Below are 23,348 nucleotides of genomic sequence, written 5' to 3'. Positions count from 1 at the left end.
ACTCCTCACCACCACCTACAAGGCTCTCTCCTCCTCCACAGCTCCCTACCTCTCTTCACTGATCTCTATCCATACTCCCTCCCGTCCTCTTCGCTCCATCGCTGACCGCCGACTGACCTCTCACCTAATCACCTCCTCCCACTCCCGTTTCCAAGATTTCTCTCGCGCTGCCCCCCTGCACTGGAACAACCTCCCGCCACCCATCAGGCTATCTGATTCCCTTACCTCCTTCAAGCGCTCCCTCAAAACCCACCATTTTCTACTAGCCTATCCCTCCTCCTAACCTCTTTTGATCCTCCTATCCTGCCTCCGTTCCCCTCCGTTCCTACTTATCCTATTGTATTTCGTTCGTCCACCCACCTATTTTTAGTATGTTAACTCTTATGAGCAGGGCCCTCCTTCCTCACGTACTCACCCTACCTCATTACCTCACCTGTGCTCCTGTCCTGTTCTTCCCTTCCTCTACTTCATCTTCAGTCTCCTTGACAATTTTGACACCTACTTCAGAACTGATGCTGATTTTAGTTCTACCAGCTATACCCCTATTTATACTGTATCTTTCAACACACCCTGTACGTTACCTTGTAATATGTTTTTTTTTGTTTGCTATGTACGGCGCTGCGGACACTTTGCGGCGCCTTATAAATAAACGTACTACTACTACTATGCTGAGCAGATGGAAAGCCTGTGTCCACATCAATGTGTCCACAAGTATTTGGGAAAACATTTCGGGACAGTACCCAGCATGCGTGGCAGCCTTGCTGTATGCTGGGCAGCCCCTCACAGTATAACGGCACCAGTTGCAGTTTTGCAAAGCTTCGACTGGGTCTGAATCTGACCCATAAATCAGATTTTTTTATTGCACCAATTACATGATTTTTGCAGTTTTATTGATTATAAACTGAACCAAATCCAAATATGAGACAAAGGATTTGAGGGTCTTTTTGTCAAACCAAAACACAAAGATGAATCCAGATCCAAAACCAAAACACTGAGAGATGCTGGGCGTTTCATGCGTGGGGCGGGTGGCTGACGTAACATAATGTCAGTGTCCTCCCTCTTTTTCGATGGACACAGACTGTAATAAAAGTCAGTGTGGACTGTTTGTACAGAGAAGTGCAGGGATTTCTGGAATAAGATGACAGAATCTGATAAAGATCTGTACAAAAACCCCTATCCAAAGATCTGTACAGATCTGGGAGTTTCCTTGCTGAGTAATAAATCAGTCCGTGCATGTGTCTAATTATGGTCCCACATGCAAAAGCCAGATTTCATTTTGCGGGATTTGAATGCTGAAAATGCCAATCAAGGGATTGAAAGAGTAAATCCCCTGTTTTGTGGGATAGTGCTGAGTATCTTTCTACTGTACATATACAATAACTTTATATTTATGTGTCATTATTCTTTCAGCTTCCAGGCATTGTAAATGTACATTTAAATCATAACATTAAATTTGTTAGAAAAAACCCTGCAGACTATGGGGTGCATTTATCAATAGAATGCGATGCCGGCACGGTGACATGCCGGACATTGAGGTACCCTGCAATACCGCCGGGATGTATCATCTGGCAGGCGCAGGGACAGGGCTCCGAAAAGCCGAGGGGTCTGCGCATGCGCGGGTTACGCGCTGACCCCCCCACAACCCCGCTGACCGCACTGTCGCTCGGGCAGTGCGATGTGTAGCCAAAGGCTACAATGGGCTATCGCCATATCAGAATGGCGATAGCCCAGGGATGCAAAGCCGGGCTGTCCAATTTTGATACATCGGGCAGCTTTGCATCCCCCATAGAAACCTATGGGGATGCGGCCGGCGGCGCTGCAGGGGGTAATCGCAGTAGGGATCGGAGATTCCTGCTGCGGTCCCAATTTAATACATTCAGGTGATACTTAATATTTGCGGTTAACCCCCGAAAATGGGTGTTTTCTGGGATTTAGCCGCAAATATTACTTGATAAATGGGCCCCTTAGAATACAGCCCTTATGGGTGGAGTCCTAGTTAGATGTGTTTTTTATTAAGGTTAGACTCAACTTCAGGAGGTTATTGCAGCATGTACAGGAGATTTGCTTTTAATTTAGGGAAACAGCATCAAGTATACAGCCAATAATATATATTTGTTGCTTGTTGTTTTATCTTCTTTGGCCAACATTAGATATTGGTTCTGTTTAATATGTAATTGCAGTATAATTATAACAACCTTCAGTAGTATAATCTGAAATTCATAACCAAATGCCTCAGTTCCTTTACACTAATTCAAATCATTATTTTTCTTTTACCTTTTAGTGTGTTAGTACTGAGATTGTTCAAAAGCTTACATCCTATTTATGTGGCGTAAGTAAAATTCTATATTATTTTTATCTTCATGTTCCTCATTAAGAAATATATTTGATGAACATTTTATAACAAGATGTCTTCAGTACAAAATAAACTGTCTCAATTTATTTCTACTGCTTAAGAGGGGAAAACTGCTGTATTTGGCGCTGCTTGGGTGCAGACATGAAGACAATGGTTATATTACTCAGAGAATAACTTGTACATGTTCCATACTCTGCAGCACTTGTGGCCATTTGAGTAGAGCAAGACTTTTGCAATGCATCTGTATACTGTAGGTGCAATTACTGTACACAGTGACATAACTATCAAGGGTGCAGGGGATGCAGCTGCTATGTGGCTCAGCCACTTGGGGTCCCTTAGATCCATAAGCAATCCTCTGCACTTAATTAATCCAGGTTGAGTATCCCTTATCCAAATATCCGTTATCCAAATTATTCCGAAAACCATAGTCTCCATGTACTTTTATTTTTTATTTTTTCATAAAAACCTACTGGGTACATCTGTAAATGGCATTGCTGGGGAAATAATATGTAACTGAAACTAAATATGTGCCTGGCATTCAAATTCAGTGTCTGAGATTGTACACAAACTGTTTCATGTTTAAAACCTTGTTTCATGCACAAATAAAATATATTTGTGTGTATTTCTTGTGTTTATACAATATAAATGCAAGATAGCTCAATATACCGCATTCAATTATAAAAAAAAAATATTACAAAATAGGGAATAATCCATTATCCAAAATTCTTCTGGTCCCGAGCACATTGGATAAGGGATACTCAATTTGTAGTAAGCATCTCCATGCAATAAATTAACTTTCCAATAGTAAGGGGTATGGAAGGGACGTCCATAGGCATGTGTGCATACATCGGGATGTACACTGCAGGCACCACCCATACGCACATGACTTTCAGGGTCCTTGGCACTTATGTGTCTGTCATTATCCCCTCAGTGATGACTCCTCCCCCATATAGCTAGAGCTAGCTCACCTCCACTCCAGGCTCCTTCTCCGTTAAATGACTGCACTGTAGCCAGGTGTTTGGGATCTGTGGGCCTCTATGATTTGAGGGGATTTCACTATCCCTAGCCTGCTGCTGGTTGACATGCCATGCTCGGCATGCCAGTACGCCAGTTGTCCCTGGCACTGCTGAAGGTGTTGGACCTGGCCAGCTCCTGCCCCTGCATGCGGATAGCAGTGCTGCTGCCAGCAAAGGAACTACACCTCCAGCCACAAAGTGCTCAAAAAGTAGGTGAAAACAGTGCATGGCAATGACATTGTTACATAAAAGATATAGGGGGTCTGTGACCGGACGCCTGCCCTTAGCTCTGGCTACGCCCTTCGGGTCCACAGATAGCGGTTCCTGGTCTCACGGGACCTGGCCAATAGGGGATTCCCTGTTACCGTCAGTAACCGCCTGTTACTGACTCCACCCACTACGCAGTGGGCGGGGTTATCGCTGCCACCACCAGACTCCTCCTACGTGGCGTCTGGAACCACGGATACCTCCTCAGGCCCAATCGCTGGCACCTGAGTACTACCTGCGTCGACACGCTGCTGGTGTCGACTGGTCCCCCACTGGTCACGGACCAGACCTCTGCTTTGGTAGCTGGCAGAGCGGAGACTCGGAGACGCTGGATGCTAAGCCCAGAACAGCCGGAGAACGGAATTATTGCAATTAATTCTGTTGGTCGCAGATGAAGCAGACTTCTTGGGCAAAAGATGGTTTATTGCCAATGGATCTGAAAAGATCCCTTCTCCTTTCAGAGGTACAGCATACAAGTGATGTTACAGCATTCAGATACAGGCAGAAGTACAACTTTGGGCTCACAGAGCCCTGCTTATATAGGCAGAAAACTCTTTGACATTGTCAGATCCTCCCCCATACATTTACAATTTGCATCTCAATCTGATACGTTACTTCCCGTGCATAACGAACCAAGATTACATACTACAAAGGATAAATCCAATTTCCTTAGAATATATAACTTTCAGGAACAGGGGAGATATTTATCTCCTGGTAGCATGTTTACATAACGAAACACAAATGTCTGTGCCTCATCAACACCTCACACACAGGATGTCCTGGGCTCAGGGACCCATCACATATGGTACACAAATTTCCTTATCACCTTTTACACAGGGCTTCAGACACAGAGCCTACTCCCTGCTGTGTTTTGGACACTCACAGACCTTCTGACAAGAGGGGCAGATTAGCATTTCATTTCCTCATTACCAAGATTTGCTAAATTCCTTCCCCCCAGAAATGTACAAAGTGCATTGTAAGTCCAGAATGCATTCCTCAATATTCAATACAATATACACAATATATGATGCAGTCCTAGCTCAGTGCCAAACATATATTACATAAATACATATGATATGTGTGCCGGGTGCCCAGCTCAGTGCTATAACTCACATCAGCACTGCAGCAGGGGTCCTGTCCCAGCTCAGTGCTACTAATACAGTTTAAAACAGGGCAAGTGCCCTTGTTCTGAATAACGGCAAAGCACGGATAGTTAACCCCTTCAGTGCTGTAGCCGCCATTAACCCCGTGTGCTGGGCTCTCCGGCCACACTTCCCCCCCCCCCCTTCAAGCGGGAAACCAGAGGGCCATGTCCCAACGATTTGGCTCCTGGTCCCGCAGCCCATTTGGGGGTTACTGGGAGTGCCTGGGGGTGTTAGCCCCCAGCCTAGACAGTTCCTCCAGACTGCAGTGGGCCATATCCGGTTGGTGCTGAAAGTCCACACAGTCACCACAGTGTCCAAGTCCAAGGCCCCACAACAACAGTCGGTCTGTTTCCCCCAATGAAGGGGGCAAACCTTCATCAGGTGGGTGTTCCTTCACCCCAGTGGGGTGCCAGTGGCACCATCTGTGCCAAAGCTGGTCTGCTGCATACACAATTGCCACCCAGTGTGTCCAAATTGTGGCATACCCCACCTCCCACCATAGCAGTATTCTGCTCACACAAGCCACAGGGTGCTCCTGCCCACATGGCTGCTCCTGGCTCAGTACTGCTCCCAGTCCGTGCAGTGACGCAATAGTCCGTACCACAATGTCCTGGTAATAAATATGTGTCATCAGCACTGGAGCTGGTACCAGAGCCTCCTTCAGTGACTGGAATGCCAACTCACAAGCAGGTGTACAGTCCACTGTCTTGGGAAGACCCTTCCTAGTCACTACTGTAAGGGACGTCACTACCAAACTAGAGTCAGGGACAACTGGTCTGTAGGGTCTTACAGTTTCTAAGGTCAGTACCTGTCTGGGGGTTGTGGGCCGGGGACAGCCTCTGGTCGCCTCTACCTTCCCTGGTCTGGGCCTACCCCTGTCTCCTCCCACACGATCCTCCAGGCACTGCACCCCTGTCACTTCTCTCGGGCACCCGTCTGCAACAACTGTCAGACCTGCCCTCCTGTCCTCCTCAAAGGACCTACGTCTTGGGGAACCCACCCTCTCTGGTGTATCACCTTCTACCTTCCTGACTACCCTGGGCCTGAACCCTTCCTGCCCGGGCACACTCCCCACCCCCACCCCATCAAGGCCGCTGCGAGCTTGGCACCGTATGCCTGTCAGGGATGGGTCAGAGAGCGGAGCCTCCTGAACCCCCTGCCAGTGCCCCTCACTTTCTCCTAAAGGGGGACACTCTACAGGGGCATCTAGGTTGGGATGTCTAGGGTCATTCTGGTTTGGGTCAGTCATGTCAAGGTCAGTGTGGTCACTCATACTCACCGCCGGAGTTGGCAAACCACTAGGAACAGGAGCATCGCTGGGTACCCCCACAGGATACAACAAGCTGGCACACACATCCTCTGCGTTGCTAGGGGACGTAGGCACACCAGAGGCAAAAGGCATGCTGGGGAGATGCGCTGATCTAGCCACTGTAGTCTTTTCCTCTGGGCTGGTTGATGCTGTGGTTGGCTGTGCTGGCAGTTGTCTGGCCGCTGTGGTCTTTTCCTCTGGGCTGGGCTGTGCTGGTGTCGATGGTAAGGACTGTAGTCTGGCAGCTTGACTCCAGGCGATGGCGTTAGCAAATGTAGTAACGATTCCACCCCCAAGATCATTCCCCAGGACTACATCTGTTGGGAGGCCATCCATGACGGCAACATCTCGCAACTCTGGTCCAGCCCCCCAATCCAGGTAGACTCTGGCCATGGGTACCTCTCGCTCCGCTCCATCTGCCATTGTAACTTTGGCAGTGCGACCCTGCAAGATTGCAGCAGGATCAATCAGTCTGGGGCTCACCACAGTGATTGAGGCCCCAGAGTCTCTCAGGCCTTCCCCCTGCAGGGGCCCCACTTGGACCGACTGCAGGTGCCGCCACATATTCTGTAGAGGCCGCATGGCCATGCAGGTGACTATCAGCAGAGTCTGCCTGCTTCTCACCACACTCCATCGGACTGACTGGAGGGGGTACAGTCTCTGTGGGCTCATCTCCACGGGTCAAGCAAGCAAGCCGGGCTCCAGCATTCGGATTGGTAGCGCGAATCTGGGGTGCCGGCAGGGTGGGACAGTTCATCCTCAGATGTCCGATTTTCCCACAGCTGTAGCACTTCTTGACCAGGTGTGGCTCCGATGATCCCTGATTACTCGCAGGGACGCTGCGGGGCGATTGCTGGCCAAGAGCACCCGGGTTGGAAGATGCTTGCTTTGGGGGGCGATGAGCTGAAGAGGGGTGTCCCCCTGGTGGTAAAGTCCTTTGTAGTGGGCTGCTACTTGGGCGTTTCAGCCCCTGTGACCGAATTGCCACATACTTGTCCGCTAGCTGGGCAGCCATCTTTACACTGGGTGGCTCCCGATCTAGCACTCACTCCTTCACTTCCTGGGCACACCTGCGGTAGAACTGCTCCCTGCAGATCACATCAATCAGGGTGTCCCAGGTTGTGGCCTTTGATTCCTGCACCCACTTCACCAAGTACTGCCGCAGCTGGGTGGCAAACTGCTCGTGGGTGCTGCCCGGATTCTTTGGCAAGTCCCGAAACTTTTTCCTGTAGGACTCAGGAGTTACAAAAAACCGTTGGAGGAGGGCCTTGGCCACAACATCATAGTCCCCACAGTCCTCATTGGCCACTCCTCGATAGGCCTCCAAGGCCTCTCCATGCAGGGTGGGCACAAGGTGTCTTACCCACTCCTGTTTGGGCAAATCATGGAGTTTACAAGTCCTCTCAAAAACTTGCAAATGTCCATCAATGTCCCCATCGCTGTCAGCAAACTTAGAAAACTGAATCCGTCCCACTCGGTGGGTAGCAGCTGACAACGGCGCCCGGGGTACCACAGCCTGTGGTGCCCGCTCCGCATGCCACATCCGAATGATGAGCATGCGTTCTTGTTCCGTTGCCCTCTCCCCTAATTCCGCTAGCCGATCCGCTAGGCTATCCGCGCCGTCCACCCTGGGACGCGGGGATCCTGGCCCTGCTAGGGAATGTTGGGAGACGTGGCTGCTGCTAGAGGGGGCGGGGCTTGTGAGTCTCACCGGGTCCAGATGAAGGTCCTCTGTGTGGCTGTCCTCCTGGACACGGTCACCATCAGCGTGCTGCACCTCCTCCCGACTCGACTCCTCCAAGCGCTTGAGCGCCGCCCTCATTTCGTTTACAGTTGCTTTGGAAGGGATATCCACACCCTTCTCCCGACACACGATCTCAAGGTCAGCCTTCGACATTCCATTGAAGTCCGCCATCTTGCGCGTTCTCCTGGCTGCCGTTACTCTTCCCTGAGTAACGCGGCTTCTCCAATCGGGTGACTGAAGAGCCGCCTGGGTTATCCCACCGCTTGCCACCAATTTCTGTGACCGGACGCCTGCCCTTAGCTCTGGCTACGCCCTTCGGGTCCACAGATAGCGGTTTCTGGTCTCACGGGACCTGGCCAATAGGGGATTCCCTGTTACCGTCAGTAACCGCCTGTTACTGACTCCACCCACTACGCAGTGGGCGGGGTTATCGCTGCCACCACCAGACTCCTCCTACGTGGCGTCTGGAACCACGGATACCTCCTCAGGCCCAATCGCTGGCACCTGAGTACTACCTGCGTCGACACGCTGCTGGTGTCGACTGGTCCCCCACTGGTCACGGACCAGACCTCTGCTTTGGTAGCTGGCAGAGCGGAGACTCGGAGACGCTGGATGCTAAGCCCAGAACAGCCGGAGAACGGAATTATTGCAATTAATTCTGTTGGTCGCAGATGAAGCAGACTTCTTGGGCAAAAGATGGTTTATTGCCAATGGATCTGAAAAGATCCCTTCTCCTTTCAGAGGTACAGCATACAAGTGATGTTACAGCATTCAGATACAGGCAGAAGTACAACTTTGGGCTCACAGAGCCCTGCTTATATAGGCAGAAAACTCTTTGACATTGTCAGATCCTCCCCCATACATTTACAATTTGCATCTCAATCTGATACGTTACTTCCCGTGCATAACGAACCAAGATTACATACTACAAAGGATAAATCCAATTTCCTTAGAATATATAACTTTCAGGAACAGGGGAGATATTTATCTCCTGGTAGCATGTTTACATAACGAAACACAAATGTCTGTGCCTCATCAACACCTCACACACAGGATGTCCTGGGCTCAGGGACCCATCACATATGGTACACAAATTTCCTTATCACCTTTTACACAGGGCTTCAGACACAGAGCCTACTCCCTGCTGTGTTTTGGACACTCACAGACCTTCTGACAAGAGGGGCAGATTAGCATTTCATTTCCTCATTACCAAGATTTGCTAAATTCCTTCCCCCCAGAAATGTACAAAGTGCATTGTAAGTCCAGAATGCATTCCTCAATATTCAATACAATATACACAATATATGATGCAGTCCTAGCTCAGTGCCAAACATATATTACATAAATACATATGATATGTGTGCCGGGTGCCCAGCTCAGTGCTATAACTCACATCAGCACTGCAGCAGGGGTCCTGTCCCAGCTCAGTGCTACTAATACAGTTTAAAACAGGGCAAGTGCCCTTGTTCTGAATAACGGCAAAGCACGGATAGTTAACCCCTTCAGTGCTGTAGCCGCCATTAACCCCGTGTGCTGGGCTCTCCGGCCACAGGGTCATTAAAGCAGCCTGTGTTCAGGCTATTCAAAATATATCATGTGCAAAACCTGTCACCTGTGTCCTGTCCCCACTGTCATGTCCATGCAATCCCTTTCTCATGTTCCCTCTATTCTGTGTGGTAACTGCACAATCTATTCTAGTCCCGTCTCCTTTGTCCTATTCCTCTCCTTGTGATATCTATCCTGCCCTCTTTGTCCTGTCCCTGTCACCCAATCCCTGCCCTGTTACCTCTGTTCCGTTCATACTGTCATGTCCATGTCCTCTCTGTCATGGTGTAATGGTCTTGTCACCTCTGTACTTTCCCTGTCACCCCTCTCACCTGTCCCTATCACTCCTCTCTATTGACTTATTTGTTCTGTCCTGGCCCTGTGGCCTCTATTCTTTTTTTTATATACATATTGCAGGGCTATGCAAAGCCGTACTCAAAACCGCTCATCTGCTGGTATAACCAGCAGATGAACGGCTTTCCCGGCAAGGTTGCTGGAGCACGCAGCAGTGCTCATCGCTCATTGCCAGGGCTGACAGCCACTCAAACCTGCTGTTTTGAGCGACTTCCAGCTCAAAGTTGCCCAGTGTGTATCGCCCTTTAGTTACAGATAGCTACAATCCCTTTTGTAGCCCCCCAGGCTCCTTTCCAGCAAGTTTCCTCACCGTGTGACTTGATGACGTCACACGCATAACGGAGAAGCTGAAGTAGGAGAGAGGAAGAGAGACAAGCAGACACTGCTGATTCCCTTGGCTCTGACGCATCCGAGGCCGTCCTAGCACGCCCATCTGCCCACCCATCCTGTATACAGTAGCCAATAATCGGCTCTGTGTACAGTCAATAGAATCAGTGGGGGAATTTGTCATCTCTGCCATGGCCCCACCCGCGCTGTGGCTGACTCGCCTCCAGTGCTCAGTCAGTGGGCAGTGGCAGGCAGCAGCATGTCAGTGCGTTGAGCAGGTGCCGGCACCCACACAGACCCTGCTGCTGCTTGCTCCCCCAAGAGGCTGCTGGTGCTGCCTTACAGTAGTTACGCCACTGGCTCTGCTCCTGGACTTCCCTGGTAATGTATGATTTCCATCACCTGTGATGAGCTACAGTAGTTAATGCATTAACAAGGTGTTTCACCACAGATGATGGTAATCATACATTACCAGGGAATTCCAGGAATAGAGCATTTTCTCCATCATGGAGAGGGTCAGATAGGCAAGTATGGACGTGTATATTATCTGCAAGCTGCATGTCACAGACGGTATATTTTAATTGATCTTGGTTATCACTGTCAACTGCTATAGATTCTCCCTTGTAGCTGAGGGTATTGTATCTAGAGCAAACACTGTCTTTTAGATAGTATGAGTGTGGAGACCTAATATCCTGGTAAGCAATATCTATATATCTATATATATATATATATATATATATATATATATATATATATATATATATATATATATATATATATATATATATATATATATATATATATATATATATATATATATATATATATATATATATATATATATATATATATATATATATGAGAAAACACAGAAAAAATACCTAACTGCGCCCCAAGAAAGAAATAGCAGCAACTCTAATAGTCCCCTGTTAGCCGGGACCGGAAATGTGGATCGAGATATGGGAAAATCTAGGAATCACACAACAATTAAAACAATTAACATTTAATATAATATGTCTTTAAAAAGACTTCAGTGATAAAACATGACAGGTCATTTGATGGTTCCAATGAAGTTGCAGGCCCAACACGTTTCGTCAGCGAATTGACTTCATCAGGGGCTTAGATAACAATAGTCGGCAGGGTAAATTTGCACTGTAAATAATACAAACAGTAGGGTTCAATCATATGAACACTCAAAAAAAGTTACATAACATAGATGACAAATAGGATATGTAGAGGAGAATAGCGGAGAAGAACATAGGACATAAGGAGCCATAGTATAAGGCTACAATGACTTTACATCTGGGATTCTTTTAGAAAACATCCGAGTTCTGAGTACATTTGGTACCCATTATAAGAAACTGAGACCAATATCCCAGAAGAAGGCTAGAAATACACCAATAGTACATAGTCACCGTGAATAGCAATATCTGAACTTATACCATCTTAGATGACAGGTTTTCATACAGTATTGAACAGCAAAAAGTATGTTTCCCAGTCATGGACCAAATAAAAGAGTAAAAAGCATCTAAAGGGAAAAGGCATACATCTGTATCATTATATGGTTTCCCATTATGTATGACCATCACCTACACCACTTACTCCTTTGGGTGGTAGGGAGATTAAAAAAAATGTAGACACTTACAAAGTTGCCACTACAGCCAGATAAAAAGGCAATAGGGTTTGAGACCTCTATAATGAGTTCACAATTTTCAGAGTCAATAAAGACAAAGTATTCAAGCAGGACATCCAAGTCACGACAGACCCTTCGAAAATATAACATAGAAATGTCCATTCAGTAAATATACAGAACTAGTATGGAGCAATGACAAAAGAGTGGAGTACCATAGGGGTGTACTTACATCTATAGAGAACCGGATGTGGATAGCTGGAGATTCAAGCACCAAATGAAAGCATAGTGTCTGCTGCAGCTATTTATGCTGGGGAGTATTAGAATGACTTCTGGTATATGCACGTATTCCAGGGACACTTAATAAATGCAAAATACCTCTTTTAATTCGTGGGCTCGGGTTCAAGAGGATATCCATAATAGTCCTGACTCCGGGCTACTATAAGCTGCGGGGCAGGTTTTCTAGGGATAAGTTAAACAGTGTAATAATGATAATTAAGCTGTGGAACGCAGGGCGGACCCGCCGTGCGTTCCAAACGGGTGCCATTTTGTTAGGCGTCATAAACTCTCTCTGACAACATTAATTAGAATGCCGAATAATAGTAAAGATGTAAACCAGATATAAACCTATTTGTGTTACTATAAACTATGCGGCACCTGGTTCACCTAAAATATCAGTGACGTAGTGTAAGTCCTCTGATGGGACTGGGGAATGCGAAAGTGTCTCCCCTTCATTAAGGAGACTTTGGACCGCATATTGCGTTCCAAACGACGGGGGGGTAAATTGCTTAAATAGCAGAAATCAAGAGCGTGTGTGCGTACATACAACAGATGTGTGAGGACAAACTATATAATATACTAAGTAAGTCTCCATATATATTTTTAATCCTAACCTACGCAAGTGAGGCTTAATAGCCATACTATATGTGAATTATCTGCTATGCAGCTCTATGTGTGTGAAGTGAATACTTACTACAAAAAAGTGGACCACTTAAAGGAACAGAAAAAAATGGGGACAAGGTGTGGGAAGGAAAAATATTAATAATAAATAATAATATATAAATAAAAAATAATAAATAAATAAATAAAAATAAATATAACAATAAAAATAAAAAGAAGAAAAAAGAAGAAAAAAAGAAGAAAAAGTGCAATAAAATAAAATAAAAATAAAAATAAATAAACATAAAAATAAATATAAAAAATATAAAATAAAATAAAATAAAAAATAGAAAATATGGGGAAATGGTATATACTATGTACTCCAGTATTTTAATCATTGTCCCATTTACACTGAGATCTCCCTGTTTATTCGACTTTAACGGAGACAAATATGAATATATAAAATACCCGCAGTTAGTGACAAAGCATAAAGTAAGGCAAGAGACCCCAAGACCAAGAATTTTAGATGAAAGAAGCAGGAACTGAGTACTACAGAAATGCCACTATATCCACCCCTTCGTTAAGACCCTTAGGCGAAAGTGTGTTCAGGGTGTAGATCCAGATTCGTGGGGACACCCTGCTATGTTTATATATATATATATATATATATATATATATATATATATATATATATATAAACATAGCAGGGCCCTGATACAATCTATTTTGGATGCTTGATGCCGATCGTAGGGTAATTGGCAGACCAGGGGTGTGCCAAGGTGTACCCCCAGCATTTCCTGTTCATGGGCCAAAAAATGCTGGGAACGCTCAGATAGAAAACGGCTGCATGCCATGGAAAAGTCATTTGATGGTGAATAACCATTATTTTTCCTCTGTTCAGGACCTTGCAAATGGTTATGTAGCTGTACGCAACCATTTGCAACTCTGCGTACAGAAACGGGCGCCGGTGGTGACGTTGTGCCCTTACACATAATGCCATGCAATGTATTACACATTATAAAACACATGCAATACCACTGACACAGTATACCCCATATGTCCCACATTAATGCTGCCAATACACTAGGGAGATATTGCATACAATTCTTCGTTTTCGATCGTATCGCAAATCGAGTCGATAGCTATTATGTGCTACACATAATATTTATAGCATTGCATGAGCATTCGCATTTGGCTTTTAACCACTTGCGATAATTCAATGCAATTGGCGGGTAGGGGGCAGGGGGAGAAGGGAGTGCTTTTGGTGGCATCAGTTCGGGGAGAAGAGGCCAAAGAGAGCGATGATGGCGGTGGAGTAACGCTAGCAGGCGGTGGGAGTCAGCAGTGGTTTCAGAAAAAGTTTAAAAAGCTGGACAGCCGTCTGATTGGCTGAGAGGCTGCCATAATGTGAGGCGTTCTCTCAGCCAATCAGAGGATCGCCCAGTGTGTTAAACTTTTTTTCAAATTCTGCCACCACCACTGGCTCACGCCGCCCGCTAGCCTCCTTCACAGCACTACAATCCACCACCGCCTGCCTTATATCAGCACCCGGTGTGCCATCACAGATGGCATGCAGCATCAGGTGCTGGAAGAGGACACTTTTGGCACCATAAGATGTTGCATTGCATCTAATAGTGTATGGGCACCATTAGCCTTCTAATTTATTTTAAATTAATGAATGAATGATGCATTCATCGCTGGGGGGGGAAAGCCGCTCAGTGCATACACATTGAGCGTCTTTCCCCCTGCCCGTCGCCATTGGAAATGAGAAGATGGCTTTGCATAGCGCAGAGCTATGCAAAGCCATCCGCAAAGCTTCTCATCTCGTGGTATAACCAGCAGATGAGCAGCTTTCCCAGCGATGATGCGGGAGCACGCAGCAATGCTCCCCGCTCAATGTGCGGCTTTGAGCTGAAAGCCGCTCAAACATGCTGTTTTGAGCGGCTTTCTGCTCAAAGTCGAGCATTGTGTATGGGCCTTTATGCCATCATTAGATGCAGCTGGAGTTATGGTCGCTATTACCAGCATTGGGCCTCACTTAAGGCTATAAAACAGCCTCTCCAGAGTCCCTGCCAGGTTAAGCACTATTAGCAGGCTGTCATCACATATTCGCAATAGTCAGCAACCAGCAGGCTGGCAGAGGACACCACCAAAGAGGCGTACACTGTAAGGCCTCAATGGACAGGACCCCACACTGAGCACCATCCTTTCTGGATTTAACCTTAAAACCAATTATATTAAGGTTAAAGCCATATTTTATCCTAGTTATATGATATTAATGATAAAGTATTTGATCACCTGAAAACAAGTATTCGCTTGTACAAACATCCCCTCTAGCTCTATTGTCATATTACTCTCCTGTGTCCACTATAGATACTGTAGCTTATTAACAATAACTCATTTAACAATAAAAACCCTTGAAAAAACAGCATCACTTGCTTCTCCTTGTAAACCACCCCCCTCCCCCCACTAGAGAAACAACAGCTTATTTCTGTACGACTCGGAGAACATACAGTACACATCATGCCTCATATTACTGAGATTATTACATGAGATGTAAGTCATATTGATATAACATTTGTTTTATGATCCTGTTGCCTTTTTTTCATGAAAATGTTTTAAAATATTTTGTTTTGTTTAAATAGACTCCCGACTTACAGAGCGTATTAGACTATTTGGTAAGATTTTTATTATATTTTTATATTTGTATTTTTATCTGCTCACTGAGCTCCAAACACTTGCAGCCCAGGGTGCAGGTCTGAATCAGGCCCCATATCACTTTTTTTAAATCAGCATGAACTTATGTGTGGCAACATTTTGGGGGAAATCATTCAATTGTTGCCGACCATTGAATGATTTTTCCCTCTTCGCAAGTAAAAATCAGTCTGATCTAACTTTTACTTTCCTTGGAAATGTCTGAGAATAGGGCGGGTGGCTGACATCCTATGACAGGCACCCGCCCGAGCAGGCATCGGCCCACCTGCTTTCCAGTGGAAAACCCTGCATTTTCATGGGGACACCCATAAAATACTGTGCATTCCTCTGCTCCAAGCCGAAGTCTGCCCTCGCCCGCCCCCTCCCTCCCCTACCTGTAAAAAAAACACATTTGTGACTCTGAAGTCAACAAAGTCATTTGCGCAATGGCTCTGCACATGCTTATATTCGGGTCCCAGATCCCTCGGTGATCAGACTAGGCATAACAGCATTAGGTAATCTAATGTAACAATGCTTTTGCATTCACCACGTGTAATATATGTAATCTGTGTAAATAAATGCATGTAAAATGGTAAAGGTTTCCATTAATTCTGTTTTCTGTATTTAAGGCTGATGGCTGTGGTAAGGAAGATATTGACGTGGTAAGCTATTCTAATTGATCTTAGTTTCGAAATATGAAATATGTCTGCCCATAGAACATGCTGTCTCCTCTGTAATTGTGTGAGCCTTCCCTGACCCAGCTACAAATGCCTTGATCCAATCACATTGTCACGCTTTAGGGTAAAGTCAAACTCTTATCTCTGTGATGTTTCTTCCATTGGGCAGTGAGATCTAAGTACATGCTGCTCTACCTCCAACATTCAGGTCTGATACTGCTTCATACCATGCTGGCTCCCTCTTCACTGAACTCCTGTCAGCTCTGGTGCATGGGTGTCACCATGTCGGATATGGTCAGCTGTTCACGACTCATACAATAGAAAGACTTCTTAGCTTCAACTTCCTCTGTCAGCCAATCAGGGATGGATATGGGGGGGGCGGAACCAGAGCTGTCCCCATCTTCCCCCTCCTTCTTGGTGGTCGCGAGATCACTGGCTGCTGTAGACCTGGATGTCCGAGTCAACATCAACCAGCAGCTTCATCACGTCCATTTGCAGTGTGGTGTAGCCACCAGACATTGATGTTGACGGTCATCTGATGCTGCCAGGCATTGGCTAGCAGGGCGGCCAGGAGATGCCGCTCATGAAGTTATAGCGGTTGTTGAGGCCAGGCTCAGAGAGCAGCAGCTCCTGCAGACCGTCCCAGTGTGACTGGTAGGAGCTCAGCATCCAGGTGTGCTATAGCGCCGCATGCCCGAATAGAGAGTCTCCAGTGCCGCCACTCTCCTCATTCCTAGACACCAACGAGGAGCTGTGCAAGGACAAGGTGTCTGATTCCTGCACCTCGGCCAGAAGCAGCAGACCTCCTCGCCGTATCTGTGGTTACACCGTCTCCTGACCCTGCAGCTGTTCTGGGGAGCGCTCTTTCTGAGCGGAGCCTGCTCTGGAGGCTGCTGCTCGGGATGCCCGTCCTCTGGCTCTACTGTCATGGAGATTTTCAGGTTAAGATCTGTTATATCCTTCCACGGGATACTTACACAGCAATAGGAACTAAATACACCACACTCCTCCCAACTTAGATAAATGCAGACAAATTGTAAATGTAGCACTACACAAGGTATATGTTACCACAGAAGGCTACAAATCAAGCCTTTGGGGTGCCTTATGAACTCTGTCTGGGTAACGATGTTTAAATTCCCTAGAGACAGGCTGTTCCACTGAAGTCACACCAGAAGGTTCAGGGTCAGTTGTTGTCACTAGGGGAAGCTCTTGTTCAGGTGACTCCATACTAGGCGTAGGAGCAGTCTCTGTAGTCAACTCAGAGGGGTATACATTTTCCTCAGTGTCAGGAACAGTTTCTGTACCAGGCCCAGGGGGGGCAAATATAAACCCCTACATCAGTAGCTTAGCTGTGGCCAGATTTTGACTCACAAGTAATCTGCCTTCTGGCCTCAATTATTTGATCAATATGTCATATCTGTCATTTCAAGTGTCCAAGAAGGTGAGCGCAGCACCATCCTTTTTCTTATCAATATGTCGACGCCACAATTCCCCTCCAACTTCAATCACATACATCAGTGGGCCAGATTTTGAAGAAACTATGCCCAGTTGCCATTTGTCTCCTCTGTAGTCATGGACAAACACCTCTTGGCCAATGTTGAAGGATCATGTAGGTTTCTGGTAAACAGTTTGAAACTGTTTGTTTTGTACCGTTCGTCTCACATCTGGTTTTATCAAGTCCCACTGAGACCGCAAGTTTCGCTGCATAAAAAGCACAGCAGGTGGTTGACCAGTAGTAGAGTGCTCAGTTCTATGATATATGAAAAGGAAGTCAATCTTATGTTGTAAAGGCAGATGTTCCTGGTGTGCAGACTTGATAGCCTTTTTGAATGTTTGTACAAATCTTTCAGCTAAACCATTAGTGGCTGGATGGTGTGGAGCTGATGTAAAATGTTTAATGCCATTATCTCGCATGAACTTTTAAAATTCATTCGACATGAATTGTGGTCCATTGTCACTGCATACTTGCTCTGGTAGACCATTTCTGGCAAAGATGGTTCGCAGAACAGCAATTGTTTTCTCAGACGTAGTGGATTTCATATTTATTACCTCTGGCCACTGCAATAAGAAACATACAATTCATGAATGGACCAGCAAAGTCGATATGTACCCACTACCATGGAGATGATGGCCATTCCCAGGGGTGTAGCGGGGCTGTGGATGGTGAATTTTGAACTCCTGGACACCCTTCACATCCTTTTGTCAATGTTTCGATTTGCCCATCGATTCCTGGCCACCACACATAGCTTCTAGCAAGACTCTTCATTTTTACTGTGCCCAGGTGCCCCTCATGTAAATTTTCCAGCACTCTTTTTCTCAGTTTGGGCAGTATTACCACTCTGGAACCACACAACAGAGTTCCTTGACAGAAAGTTGATCCCTCATGGCTGAAAACCCATAATATTGAGCATTGCCATGTTTAGGCCAACCTTCGAGAGTTAATTCCATTACTTTAGATAAGACCGGGTCTTTCCTTGTTTCCCGATTGATCATGTAATTGGTTATAGGTAGCTGTTCTATTAACATATTGTGATAAATGTCCATGTCATCTTGGTCACTGGCTTCATTGCCTTGGGGCAAGGGAGATTGTGATAGACCCTCAGCGTTGCCATGTAGTTTTGTTCCTTTAAACTCAATGTCATATGAGTGTGCACCCAGGAATAATGACCAACATTGAAGACGAGCAGCAGTCATGCCTGGATCTCTCTTTTGGGGGTTAAAAATTGACACCAATGTGATTGATGATCAGTTACTAATGTGAACCTTTGTCCGCACAAAAATTGATGAAATTTCTTCACTCCCCATACTAGACTTAAGGCCTCTCGATCAATTTGTGCATAATTCTTCTCTGCTGCAGTCAAGGACCGTGATGCGAATGCAATTGGTTTCTCACTTCCATCTCTTAGTTGATGTGACAACACTGCTCCAATGCCATATGGTGAAGCATCGCATGCCAGTCTGATTGGCAGTGTTGGATCTAAATGAGTAAGGACTTTATCAGATGTAATCAATCTTTTTGTTTCTGCAAAAGCTTCCTCACAGTCTTTTGTCCACTTCCAACAAGCACTATTCTGTAATAAGGCATTTAGTTGGTGTAGGACTGTGGAGATGTCTGGTAAGAACTTGTGATAATAATTGACTAGACCCAAGTAAGATCTTAGCTGCGACACAGACTGGGGCCGGGGTGCTTGCAGTGCTGCTCAATTTTGTCAGCCGACTTGTGTAGACCCTCTTTATTGATTATACTGTATGTCCACAGTAGGAAAAGGGAGCGTAGGCAGCCAAAATGGCGCCCGGAGCGGCATAGGGGGGCGGGGCAGTGGCGGACCAAGGCCCTTATTCTGATCGGTGCGTACTTTCCCGAATTCTTTCGGATCGCGTTTTTTAGCCGTCTGCGCATGCGTGGGGAACGCTATGCGCATGTGCCACGTATGGTCTCCGTACTTGTTCTCACTAATACCGTACAGAAATGTGCACCGCAATCAGTCGGCCAATATGGGTGTGTTATGGGCGTCATGCGGAATGACACAGGGGCGTAGTTTCAAAATGGGCTAAACTGGGCGGAAACATGGGCGGACACGGGGGAGTACACTTATTTTGAAGGGCGTGCATTCGGACAGCACACCGAATGCACGCGAACAAAAAGGGAAGAAATGTGCGGTGTCCAAAAGGCTAGTATTGCTTAGCGGACACCACTCGGTCATGCGCTAGGCAATCGGAACGCCTAATCAGGACGGACGCACCTCAACCAATGTCAGGTGAACACAATACAATCACCTAATTTACTCATTACTTGTAAATTACACGCTTCTCACTGCTTCAATTGAAACCAATGCACCTTAAATGGACCATTACTAAACACACACATATATGCTGCAGTTTGCACACACTTTTACACTGCAAATAATGAACACAGCTTCATATTAATAATACTAATACACATGTCACTTCTGCATGTATCAATTAATCCAGACATTTTGGGGCCAAAAATAACATTTATTAAATCAACAAAGAAAATATTCTCAAAACCATCACAAAATAAATGGTACCATAACAGGACAAAAATTAAATAATATATAATAAATAGCCACAGCAGAATCATTAGGAACACATCAGGTGGCTTCACAACAAAAGTACAGCAACAACACTTCAAGTACAGCACACAGTAATGCTAGGCCAAACAGGGCAACAGGGGAACCAAACATGACATTTGAACCGCGGGCAAATGTGGTGACCCTCGGCACGGAATTTGACACCGGATGCTGACACACACAGCTCGATGGAAGATTTGGGAAGACATAACGGTGGAGATTAATGGGGACACAAGTTCATTTGCGAGCACGTTTGCCCCTGGCAGGCTCCTTGCCACGTGCAGCAGCTCTTCGGCCTCGCCCACGGCCACGCTCAGATGGAGGGTCACGTGGAGCACATGCTGGGGAGGGGGGGATGTTCTTCCCCCTCTGGCAGCAGGGAGTGATGATGTTGGTAATGCACCAGAAACGGATGCTATCAGGACCCTATTGCTGTTAACTAGCTCCACCATAAGCTCATTATGGCGGAGGAGGAGGTCATTTTGCCGCAGGGCTTGATCAGCCAGCACCTGCAGGCTAGCAGCAATGGATTGCTGGGTGACAGCCATAGCCTGCAGGCTCCCAGCGATACTCTGCTGGCTGGTGGTCAAACCCTGCAGCACCTCCTCGGCCCTACGCAGCCGCTCTGATGCAGAGTCTCCCTGCACCGGGTCACCAGGATGTCAAGCTCCTGCGGTTCATATGCCATGTTTCTTGTGGTTGGTTCCTCTGTTGCCCGACTGCGGCCACGGGCACGACCACGGCCACCGGTTGCTGTATTCGAAGTGCTGGCCTGGCTACTCTGTTGGGAAGCCACCTGCTGTGTTCCCAATGATTCTGCTGAGGCTGAGGATGGGCCAGCTGGCGATTGGCCTGATGTTGATGGCCCATCTGGCTGGTCTGGGTTGAGGGGGACATAGGTGGTGTTGGACTCCATGCGGGCCAAGAGGTTCTGCACCACCTGTTCTTCCTCTGAATCAGAGCCAGCCATGTTAGCAACAACTGTGTGCCTTTGTAGCTCCACTTTAAATACTTTTGGTGTCATTGGCGTAAATCAGCTGCGAGCTGCGGAACGTGCGGCTGCGTCACGCACGGCAGCGTACGCCGTGGTGTGTGTGCGGCGCATAGGCCACGGCCATAGTAGCTGTAAGTCGCTTGTACAAAACCTGGATAAACATCAAACTATTATGTAGGTGACCTGTGATATTTGTTGTCATGGACACATGTAACGTTATGCAATCCTAAATGCTATCTGTGAAATGTTCAGTAGTACTGTGTTTGTGTGGAGATTGATCATAAAAAGGAATTTCCACAATCCATGTTCAAATCCGGGCCAGAAGTCATGCAATACTGATCACTGATGTCATGCACAACACATGTGCTAGGCCTATAAATACTGCATAGCAGCTAGGTGCATTTGTCTCCAGAGCTGTATTGGGCCAGGTTGTAAGGTAAGCATTCTGCTGGTCCAGATTCTTGGAACAGCAAAGTCTTGTTAGCATTTCAGAAACATGTTAGCTGGCCACCATTTAACTGACAGATGTTGAACGTGTGTGGCACCATATAATGGTGAACTACATGTCCCAGCAGTATTGGATTTGTTTGTATTTAGTTATTGAGCAGATGAGCACACCTGTAATACTTACTTTGTGTTTAGTTGTTACATGTTTACAATAAATGTGTCTTTAACAAGGTGTGTGGTGTGGTAATATTATTGAAACTTCTTTCTAGATTACTATGGATCTGTGGGACTACACTGGGCGCCCCTGTATTGTACGTATAGTTGCATCAAATGTGTCAAATTTTGAAGTATCACCAATCTTGGCATAGGTGTATCCTTATTTTTTAACCTTTTGTTGTAGCTTGCTGAAGCGGTAATGCGCTACATGGCTGAGAGGCTAAGGTCACTTGCGGCTCACCCCACTCGTCGCCCAAGGAGGCCAGGACGTGCTAGAATCTTCCGCACACGGGTGACACTCTTTGGGATGCCCGATGATGAGGTACTTACTAGGTACAGGTTACCCCCACATGTTATTCTAGATATACTCTCTTTAATTGAGAGTGATCTAGAACCTCTTCATGGGCTCACGACAGCAATTCCGCCTCACACTCAGCTGCTGGCGGTGTTGCATTTCTGCGCCTCGGGATCCTTCCAACAAGTAGTGGCAGTACTTGCTGGAATCTCTCAGCCGGCTTTCTGCCGAATCCTGAGGCGTGTGATGTCAGCCATGTATAGGCGCAAGGGGCACTTCGTGGCCATGTCTTTTGCACAAGAGACCCTTCACGGAAGCCAGCAGGCATTCCATCAAATTGCTGGCTTCCCTAATGTGATAGGGGCTGTGGATGGCACCCATGTACCATTTGTGCCTCCATCAAGAAGTGAGAAGATCTATAGGAACCGAAAATTGTTCCACTCACTGAACGTGATGGTGGTATGTGGCCCATCCATGGAAATGCTCTCCTTCAACTCGAAGTTTCCTGGAAGTGCCCATGACTCCCATGTTATCCGACAAACCGGGATTTGGCAAAGACTCCAAGAGCTTGAAGGCCGTGATGCGTGGGTTCTGGGTGACTCCGGTTACCCATGTACGCCCTGGCTACTTACGCCGTACAGCTCCCCACAACCAGGTCCACAGGAGGCATTCAATAGGGCGCATGTTGCCACCAGGCAAGTGGTGGAGCGCTCAATTGGCCTGTTGAAGGGTCGATTTAGAGTGCTCCACCGCACTGGTGGTGACTTACAGTATGCGCCTGAAATGGTGTCGAGGATTGTGGGCCTGTGTGTTTTTTTTCACAACATAGCTGTGCGGCGTGAGATACCCTTTGATGAGTGGGAGGTTCCATCTGAGCCGCAAGACCCGCCCATGCGCCCATCCCGCTCCCCAGAAAGCAGACGCGGATACCAGCTGCGGGACTCTGTGGCCCTGAGATACTTCAGGTACATTTCAGATTGTTGTCCAGACCTAACATGTTTTGGATCTATTATCCCCATCAAGGTTGACAATGACTTAAATTTTGTGTCCTCCAATTTAAACATTAGGCACCATGGCCTCTTAATGGCAATATCAATAGCACTACGTATTGTGTTTGAGGTGTATTGGTTTAAGGCCAATATTGCACGTATTGTCCATAGATTTGACATAATATTTTATGTATTCATTTTTTTAGTTGAGCTTATCATCCGAGTATGGTGAGTACATTGAATTTCTTACTTTTTTCACCATGTATGTGTGGGATGTGGATGTGAATATTTTTGGTTCTGATGTATTTTTGATGATCACATATATATATGTTGATTTTGGGGGGTTAGTTAAAAATATATAAGCAGTAGGAGGTAG

The 23,348-nt window shown here is 46.4% G+C and overlaps 1 protein-coding gene and 1 long non-coding RNA gene across 3 annotated transcripts in view; one reads left to right on the top strand and one right to left on the bottom strand.

The window, feature by feature from the left end:
• The window catches only part of LOC146026464 (uncharacterized), a 124,652-nt gene that overhangs the window by 51,629 nt on the left and 49,675 nt on the right, over positions 1-23,348 (top strand). For both annotated transcript variants that reach the window (XM_083157158.1, XM_083157157.1), the window contains 3 exons: positions 2,282-2,329; positions 15,215-15,247; positions 15,893-15,925. In XM_083157158.1, the coding sequence (XP_083013284.1) occupies positions 2,282-2,329; positions 15,215-15,247; positions 15,893-15,925 (114 nt within the window). The remainder of the gene's footprint in view (positions 1-2,281; positions 2,330-15,214; positions 15,248-15,892; positions 15,926-23,348) is intronic.
• Positions 11,048-12,142, bottom strand: LOC146027095 (uncharacterized). The gene is made up of 3 exons (XR_014454665.1): positions 11,923-12,142; positions 11,706-11,826; positions 11,048-11,212 (listed from the first exon to the last, which is right to left on the bottom strand). It is a non-coding gene; the product is annotated as an uncharacterized LOC146027095 (long non-coding RNA).

Source organism: Crinia signifera, chromosome 8, assembly GCF_055691185.1.
Source record: "Crinia signifera chromosome 8, ASM5569118v1, whole genome shotgun sequence".
NCBI lineage: Eukaryota > Metazoa > Chordata > Amphibia > Anura > Myobatrachidae > Crinia > Crinia signifera.
The sequence above is the reverse complement of the archived record's forward strand: the minus strand, read 5'-3'. Positions and strand labels throughout refer to the sequence as shown.